The following is a 9,648-nucleotide window of genomic DNA, read 5'->3' as shown; positions in this document are numbered from 1 at the left end:
ACTACTCCCCTCCCCATCCATCCGCCCCTGGGTCTCTCAGCGCCCCCTGCAGGTCCTGCTCCCCTTCCCCTCCTTCTGCATTGGCCCCCCATTTCAGCGCCCCCTGCAGGTGCCCCCTCTACTTCCCTCCACATCCATTCCCAAGGGGTCTTTGTGCACCCCTTGAAGGTGTCCCCCTATTTCCCCTCCATAGCCATCCCTCCCAGGTCTCAGCAGCTCTTGAGGGTGCCCCTCCCCCTTTGGCTCCCCCAGCATCCATTGCCCCCTCTCCCTGGCTCCGCCCCTTGCACGCCGACCCCCCCTCTTTTCCCGCCCCGCGCTTGCGCACTGCCGCACTTGACCCTCGCGCCCAGGCGGCCCACGGGCGGCAGGCAGTGGCGGGCAGCACGCGGCACGAGGCAGCGGCCACCGAGACGGGGTGGGCTGCGCGGCCAGGCCACGCCTCCCGGGTGAGGGGCCACCCCAGGGACTAGACTCCAGCCCCCTCCAGAACACAGGCTGCTCCCACGTGGCTGGGTGGGAGAGGCCCCGGGCTTGGCGTGGAGGGAAGGGGCCAGGGAGGGGCCGGGAGTGGGGGCGCCCCCAGGCCCAGAGGGTGGGCATACCGGGTCTGAAGCCTGCTCGGCTAAGTTTGCGTGAGCTAGAGGCCCTAGGCCCAAAGCCCGCGTGGCGCAGATGGTGCTCAGCCTGGAACTGTGTAATGGTGGGAAGTTTGCTCAGGTCCCACCTTGCTAGCCCTAGTCCTAGCGTGCGGGTTTGCTGAAAGCCCGCTCAGGCCCGAGCTTCCTAGGCCTAGCAGTGTGCACTGGCCCATCTGGGGCCCCACATTGCTACGCCTAGCATTTGCATTTGCTGAAAGCTTACTCAAGCCCAAACTTACTAGTTCTAGAATCTTCTGGACTAACTCCTGCCTTCGCCTAAACACTGTTTAGGCTCAGTCCCTTCTAGGCCTATGCCGAATCAACTTAGTCCTGACTCCTGGGAGGCCAGGACCTTGTCATGCCTTGATCCAACCCCACTGTGCCCTACCAAGACTGCTCTCTTATTTCTCACACAGGCCACTTCATGATGGCAGGCACTGAGATCTCTGTCCCTCCTGAGCAGTTTACCAAAATCAAAGCACTGGAGCTGATCCCAGAAGTCCTATTAGAGGAGGAGGAAGATGGAGGGTGCAGAGGGAGGGAGCCCCCGGGCCCCGGAGACGTGCAGGCCCCAGGCCCCTACGGGCCCCTCCAGGCCAAGGTGCCAGAGGGAGAGCAAGAACCGCCACTCACCACGGAGGAGAGCGAGAAGCACATTCTGACCCTGCAGACGGTGCCCTTCTCCGAAGACGTGCAGCTGCAGGACATCAGCTGGCTCAGCCCGCAGCCCCAGGAAGGCCTGCAGGTGATGGTCCAGCAGGCCGGCGGCGGGCTGCAGTCTCTGCTGTGGCTGGGCGAGGGGACCCAGCAGTGCGTCGCCGTGAGCATCCAGGAGGAGGTGATGGAGCTGCACGTTCTGGAAGGCAGCATGGCCGTGGCCAGTGAAGAGAGTAAGTTTGTGGTGAGCCTGGCTGAAGGCGCTGGATTGCTAAAGGTATGGCTGGGTTGAATAAACAGACCCTCGGCAGGGTGGGGGAAAAAAAAACTCAGACTACATTTGTTCTTTTTTTAGTTTCTCTTTGTGCACCATTAGGTAGGGACAAGCGAGTAAAAAGTTGCAGTTTAAATTACACACAGTAAAAAGACCACCCAGGGACAATCTTGGGAGACCACCTGTTCTTTTCGAAGAGTTTAAAAAGCTACACCAAGGAGAACGCTATAAGGCGCCTTGTGTTTTTAAAAAACTGTTATGTTTCCTTCCCCAAACCCTGGATGCTTAATAATTATGGTGTCGGCATTTTGGTTGCAATAGATGATCTTCTGTGCTTCTTTAATTCTGGTGTTTCTCTCTGTGTTCTATGGATTTATCAAGGCAAAGAGTTTAATGGATTGTCATTAAGAGTATAGTATTTGTGTGAATACTCATTTTTGTTTATTAGCTTGAGAAAGGTCAGGAGGAGGACCAGCTACTGGCTGAAGGAGGATTCGATCTGCAGGTGGGAGAGCAGCTCTTTTTTGTGGAAGCGAAGCCTGGAGATGAAGGAAGAGACGAAATTGTGCTGACCATTTCAGACTTAAACGTGGAAGAGCAAGAAGATAAACCTGCATCAAGTCAAGGACATGTTGAGAAAGCCACCTCTACAAAAAACCCAAAAAAGACGAAGGGTAGGCCAGCTCGTGTAGCATAGGAGACCGTGCGTACGAGGGGGCTGCCATTGTTCTTTAGGAGACCGAGATGGTGGTTGAAATTTCATGTGGTTGACTTTTAGGTGCTTTCCAACTGTCAGGAAATGGGAGAAACTTTAAACTAATGTTCTGTGTTGTGAATCCAATCCAGAAGAGTTTGTGTCTTGGACACAAATGTTTTTAAAGCAGAGTAGAAACGCTTCTGGAAAGTGCTGTAGAGACACATAGAAGGTGGGCCCTGATCTGCGCCTGGTTTGCAGCCCCATGGGGGGAGGAGGGGTGGCGCTGGGCTGATGGAGGCAAGGGCAGGGGCCTCAGGACCAGAAGAAGGAGTGATGTCCAGAAGGCAGCAGAGTCGCCTTGTAGGGAGGGGATGCTTAGGTGAGGCCAGGGAAGAGGACTCAGAAGCCATTAAGACTGGGGATCCCATTCTAGGCAGCTGGAAGCGGCCTGTGGGGGTAGCTCCGAAAGTATGTGGCTTCTTACTGATGGGGGACAGCTCCTCAGATGGGTTCTCAAAGAGGGAGATTAGGCCAGGTTAGGAAGGACCTTGAAGCTCAATTCACGTCATATTAAAATTAAGATTGCATGGCGGCCACAGCCCACGGAGGGAAGTTGACCCTCAAAAATTACTTGTTTAGCTTTTTAGAAAATATTAGTTTCTCACTTACTTAAAACAAGAGAGCTCACCCCCCAGACCTCAGTTTCTAGCTCATTTGTACAGTCCTCTCTGGCCACACGTGGCTGTTTCCTCCCAGCAACAGGTGCCAGGGCCGGGAGGTGACTCTTTTAAAAGTCACACTGCCTGTTCTTCCTACATGTGGTTCAAGTCATTCATTTAGGTTCATGGCCTCTGGCTTCAGTAGGCGGCTGAGTTTGCAGTCTTTGCTATAATATATGTACATATATATCATGCTTCTCTTGTATTTAAATCAAGAGATCATACCCCCAAATTCCCAATTCTTAGCTCATTTTATTTTTCATCTATTCACAATTGTGTGCAACCGTCCCCGCTAATTTCAGGCTCTTTTCATCCCCCAAAGAAAAGTGAGCCACAGGGACACCTGGGTGCCTCAGTGGGTTAAGCGTCTGCCTTCGGTTCAGGTTATGATCCCCGTGGTGCTGGGATTGAGCCCCAGGTCAGGCTCCCTGCTCCATGGGGAGTCTGCATCTCCCTCTTCCTCTGCCCCTCCCCCCTGGTTTGCTCCCCCCCCAAATAAATAAATAAATAAAATCTAAAGAAAAACAGAGAAGTATACCCACTTAGCAGTCATCTCTGGACATTTCTTTAAATGGACTCATACACGTAAAGTATGTGGCCCTCTGGATTTCTTCACTTAGTGTTATCAGTGCTTCGTTCCTTCATCCCCGAGTAGCTGTGCGTCATACGGATAACGTGGGTTTTGTTTCTCCATCCATCCATCCATCACCATCTGGGCTGTTTCTGTGTTTTAGCCAGTGTGAGGAGTGCTGCTGGGAGCATTCACGTACAGGTTTTTGTTTGCACGCTTTTTTCCTATTCTTTTGGGGGTGTTCATAGGAACAGAAAGGAATCGCTGGGTCATATGGTCGGTCTGTATTTCAGTCTATATTTCGGTTATTGAGGAATTCCCGGTTCCCGCAACAGCTACACCAACTTACATTTTCCCCCCAGCAGTGTGGGAGGGTTCCAGGGTCTCCACACCCTTGCCAGCACTTCTTTCCATTTAAAAAAAAAACAACTAGAGTCATCCTAGTGGAGATGAAGAGTGACCCCGTTGTGGTTTTGATTTGTATTTCCCTGATGCTAATGATGTAGGAAGATGGTGAAAAATTAACTGCAAGATGATATGTTTTCATGTGCTTATGGGCCATTTGTATGTCTTCTTTGGAGAAGGGTCTACTGAAATCCTTTGCCTATTTTTTGTTTTTATTTTATTTTATTTTATTTTTATTTATTATTTTTTAAAGATTTTATTTATTTATTCATGAGAGACAGAGAGAGAGACAGAGGCAGAGGGAGAAGCAGGCTCCCCGTGGAGCAGGGAGCCCCATGCGGGACTCGATCCCAGGACCCTGGGATCATGACCTGAGCCGAAGGCAGACGCTTAACCGACTGAGCCACCCAGGCGTCCTACTTTTATTTTTTTAAAGATTTTATTTATTTATTTGACAGAGAGAGACACAGCGAGAGAGGGAACACAAGCAGGGGGAGTGGGAGAGGGAGAAGCAGGCTTCCCACCGAGCAGGGAGCCCGATGCGGGACTCGATCCCAGGACTCTGGGATCATGACCTGAGCCGAAGGCAGACGCTTAACGACTGAGCCACCCAGGCGCCCCTTTTTGCCTATTTTTTAATTGGTACCTGTATTTGTTTCCTGGCACTTGGGCAACAAAACACCATGGATCGGGTGGCTTAGAGAACAGGATGGTGTTCTCTCACGGTCCCGAAGGCTGGAAGTCTGGGATCATGGTGTTGGAAGGCTCTAGGAAGGGATGTGTTCCAGGAATGTGTTTTCTCTCAGCTTCTGGAATTGTCCCAATCATGGCATTTTTTTTAGCTCACAGTTGTGTCACTGGTCTCTGTCTCTGTTGTCACGTAAAATTCTCCCTCCCCGTGTGTGTCTACCTGTGTTTCTTCTCCCCTTCTTCTAAGGGCGCCAGTCATACCCACCCTCATCCAATATGATCATCTAAGCTTGATGACATCTGCCAAGGTCACCATTACAGATATTTGCCATTAGGACTTCAGCGCATCTTTGGGGGGATCACAATTCAACCCATAAACCTTCTATTTCAAGTTTGTTGGGTGTTGTATCATGAAGGCCATTGGAATTTGTGAAGTGTTTTTCTGAATCTATTGAGATGATGGTGCTTTTCTTCCCCTTCCTTTTGTTAGTATGGTGTGTTGCACTGATTGTCGTATGTTGAACCATCCTTCCATTCCTGGGATAAATTCCACTTGGTCCTGGTGCACAATCCTTTTAATAAGCTGCTGGGTTTGGTTTACTAGTATTCTATTGGAGATTTTCCCATTTATATTTATAAGCGGTATTGGTCCATAGTTTTCCTTTTGTGTCTTTGGCTTTAGTATCTGAGTAATACTGGCCTCATGGAATGAATTAGGAAGTGTCCTACTTTTCTGTGTGGGAACTTTGAAAAGGATTGATGTTAATTCTTTAAACTTCTGGTAGAATTCTCCAGTGAAGCCTCTGGTCCTGGGGCTTTCTTTGTGGGTAGTTTTTTGATTAATGACTCAATCTCTTTATTTGCTATGGGGCTATTCAGATTTTCTATTTCTTCTTGAGCCAGTGTTGGTAGTTTGTGTGTTTCTAGGAATTTTCCATTCCATCTGGGTTATCTGGTTCTTTGGTATACAGTCGTTCAAAGTACTCACTTATAACCTCTCTCATTCTGTACAGTTGATAGTAATGTCCCCACATTCCTTCCTGATTTTGCTTATTTGACTTTTCTCTTTGTATCTTGGTTGCAAGTCTAGGTAAAGATTTGTCAATGGTGATCTTTTAGACGAACCCACTTCTGCTTTTATCGGTTCTGTTATTTTTCTGTTTTTTATCTCATTTATGTCCACTCCGATCTTCATGATTTCCTTCCTTCTGTTAGCTTTGGGTTTAGAGTTCTCTTATTTTTCTAGTTCCTCCAGATGTAAAGTTAGGTTATTGATCTGAGATGCTTTTTCTTTTTCAGTGTAGGTGTTTACAGCTAAAAGTTTCCCTCTGAGCACTGCTTTAGCTGCAGTCTGTAAGCTTTGGTCTCTGGGGTTTCACTTCCATTCAGCTCAGAGTATTCCACAGTGTCTTTGTGATTTCTTCTTTGACCCATTGGTCATTTGTGAGTGCATTGTTTAATTTCCACATATTTATGAATTTTCCAAATTTCCTTCTTTTATTGATTCCTGATTTCATGTCATGATGGTCAGAGAGCATATGATTTCTATGCTTTTTTTAAATTTATCGACATTTTTTTAAAGATTTTATTTATTTGAGAGAGAGAGAGAGCACGAGCCGGGGGACAGGGAGAGGGAGAAACAGACTCCCTGCTGAGCTGGGAACCCAATGTGGGGCTCAATCCCAGGACCCCAACATAGGGCTCAGTCCCAGGACCCCAGGACCATGACCAAGCCGAAAGCAGACAGACACTCAGCTGACTGAGCCACCCAGACGCCCCTAATTTATCGATATTTTTCGTGTGGCCTAACACATGGTTTTTCCTGAGAAATGTTCTGTATGCACCTGTAAAGAACGTCCATTGTGCTGTTGTTGGGTGGAGTGTTCTGTAGATCTGTTACGTCTGTTTGGTTTATAGTGTTAAGTCTTCTGTTTCCTTGCTGATACTCTGTCTAGTTGTCCTCTCCGTTGTTGAAAGTAGAGTATTGAAGTCTCCCACTGTTACTGAAGTGCTTCTTTCTACCTTCAGCTCTGTCAATTTTTGCTTCAGATATTTTGGGGCTGTGTTATTAGGCATGTATATGTTTATGATTGGTCTACCTTTGTGATGAATTTGGTCTGTTCTTGTTGTATAATATCCTTGTCTCTTGTAACAGATTTTGTCTTAAGTTTGTTTTGTCTATTACTAGAGTTTGCATGAAATGTTTTTTGTTGGGTTACCCCATGACACTAAAAAAAGGACGTGCCAAGTTACTTTGCTGTGTTTCAGTGAAATTTGAACATCTCAAGGAAGATATTTACAAATCTGTAAACTCTCCATCTTCTTCTTCCTGCAGAAATAAAACGAACCTTCCACTGTGATATCTGCATGTTCACCTCTTCTAGAATTTCGAGTTTTAATCGTCATATGAAAACTCACACCGCTGAAAAGCCCCATATGTGCCACCTTTGCCTGAAAGCCTTCCGCACCGTCACTCTTCTGCGGAATCATGTCAACACCCACACAGGTAAACCAGAAGAGAAGGATCTTTCCCGTTAAGGATAAGTGTTAAAGTCATATACGAACACGAAATCTACCTATCTGCGCATCAAAATAACATGTTTGGTTTCACGACTTCAGTTTTGTCTTCGATTTTGCCTAAAAACATCTAATGTTATAAAGATTTTTCTCCTATATGTCTGGCGTTTTTGTGATTATAAAGGGTCTCTTCTTAATTTTTAAAGCATTCTGAAACTGAGTCTAATTTATAGGTTATAAATTCCTAGGAAACTGTGTGGCTAAGCCTTGTTTAATAGGATAAACTATGGGATTTTTCAGGAACCAGACCCTACAAGTGTGGTGACTGTGACATGGCGTTTGTTACCAGTGGAGAACTTGTCCGACACAGACGTTATAAACACACTCACGAGAAACCCTTTAAGTGTTCCATGTGCAAGTACGCCAGTGTGGAAGTAAGTTCACTCATGTACTTAAAGCTTCATGGTGCTCTTAGTAAGAAGTTGATGTGAAAGTTAAGCTACGCTAATAGAATCTCTTACAAAATAGGTTTCACTAAAGATATTATTCATACAAAATCTATGCAGGAAATAATACTCATTCTGTTTTCTAAATTTAATATAGGAAATTGGAGGGGCACCTGGGTGCCTCAGTAGGTTAAGCGTCTGACTCTTGATTTCGGCTCAAGTCACGATCCTCAGGGTTGCGAAATTGAGCTTCGTCGGGCATGGAGTCTGCTTAAGATTCTCTCTCTCTGCCGCCCATCCCCTCCTTGCCCTTCTCTCTCTCTCTCTAAAAAAAAAAAAAAAGAAGAAGAAAAATAGAAAATTGAATTTTTTTTCTTTGATTCCCAATTAGTGAAACCACAGCAAAATTACAAATGAAATTACTTATACTTGAGAGATGTTTCTCAAATGTGTTAGAAAGTCCTATCTGGCGTTTTACGGAGTGTAACTCTGTTCTACAAAATCCAAGGGTATTTGGTCTAAGAGAACACAGAACCAATCTGAGTTTTCACTGCAACTTAGGACCGTTCCTCAGTGGCACCTGGTCAGATACAAAACAGCTTGTGTGAAGAATCAGACGTGGCCCATTTCCTCTCTTAATTATAGAGAGACCACCTTTCTCAGACTTCAGTGGTATGTCATGGTCATTTCGGCCAGACTGTTTTATTTATACCTTCTGGCTGGCTCAGCCACACTCCAAGTGGAATGACAGCCACCTGGGACACCTACTCTGCAAAGTCAGCTCCCTACAAGGAAGGGTTAAGGGCTCCATCGCGCTCTGTTCGCGTGCACGCTGGGTCCTGGGTCCGAGCCCAGTTGGGGACAGATCACACACTCACTCGGAACAGAGTTAGAGGGGAGGGCTGCAGTTTATATAGGCATGATGCAACCGCATTTCGTAAACGAGGGAAGCTCACAGACGGCGTCAGGATTTGGTTCCAAGAAATTTTTCCCCCATTACTATTTTTAAAAATTACTTGTCATCGGAGTTAAAGGTGGTGGCTGTGTGTGGAAACACACAGTGAAGGTTTCAAAGCACAAAGCCACCTGAGACTCCCTGACTCGAATGGCCCCCCGTGGTGGTGCCCTGCGCGGTCTCAGCACAAGCTCGCGTGTCAGCGGAGACCCTTCTCGGGGACGGGCCATCCACACGCAGGTCCCTCACCTACACTGAGGGACACTCTGCCATGGCTCTCACCCCTTTTGTGCAGTTTCCAGGCCCTGCCCTGCTGCTCTGTTGTAAGGGGGCAGGGGTAGTAGCCTAAGCTCCCCCAGCACCGTCCCTTGACGCTGGGGCCAGCAGGAATGTATCCAAGCTGCGGGCAGGTTACCACACTCCCGACGGCTTGTGAGCGCCCCTCATTCCCTGCTCCCTCTGAAGCCACGGAGGACGTTTCTGCCCAGCTGCCTTTGCCGCCCGGCTCAGCAAACCTTTCATGCTGCAGTTGTTCACACTTTCTGTTTTGCCTTCTCAAAGACTCGAAGACGACCACTGTGCTTCTAAAATTCTAAGCTGAAGCTTTCCGTTCAGACCTTGTTTTCCGTTCTAAGTCTTCTGTTGTTCTCGAATGTTCTCCAGGCTTATGAATGCACTTGTCCCTTACTGGGGAGCCAGACCAAGCCTAGCCTTCCTGAGATCGCAGGTAGGGCTGACACTGGCTTTCTGACAACAGCCGCCCAAGGCAGATAAGGGCCTGCAGTAAGTGCGTACAGAAAAAGAACAGTTCTAGAAGGTGATCAAACAGTCAAGCAAAAAAAAAAAAAAAAAAGATCAAACGGAGGGAATATGAGGTTTGTCTTTTAATTAATTGCCTGGGATGTGTAATTAATCAAATTAGAAGTTGCTTCCTTTTACTTAAAAGTTTCTTCTTATAAAGAAACCACTAACACCTAGAACTTGGCCCTACTAGAAAGGGAGGCCTCTCTCCACTCCCGTGCCGTTTCGGGTCCACAGAACTCGTAACTGTGAAATGCTTCACAGGGATGTTGTGG

General features: G+C 47.3%; 1 protein-coding gene across 1 annotated transcript; it reads left to right on the top strand.

The window, feature by feature from the left end:
- The first annotated feature begins 1,068 nt into the window (after positions 1-1,068).
- On the top strand, positions 1,069-7,662 carry CTCFL (CCCTC-binding factor like). The gene is made up of 4 exons (XM_021677804.1): positions 1,069-1,575; positions 2,021-2,246; positions 6,990-7,160; positions 7,472-7,662. The coding sequence occupies exons 1-4, from the start codon at positions 1,069-1,071 to the stop codon at positions 7,660-7,662; spliced, it is 1,095 nt and encodes a 364-aa protein (XP_021533479.1).
- The last annotated feature ends 1,986 nt before the right edge of the window (positions 7,663-9,648 follow it).

Source organism: Neomonachus schauinslandi, chromosome 10 (assembly GCF_002201575.2).
Source record: "Neomonachus schauinslandi chromosome 10, ASM220157v2, whole genome shotgun sequence".
Lineage (NCBI taxonomy): Eukaryota > Metazoa > Chordata > Mammalia > Carnivora > Phocidae > Neomonachus > Neomonachus schauinslandi.
Note: the sequence above shows the minus strand (reverse complement) of the source record. Positions and strands in the feature narration are given on the sequence as shown.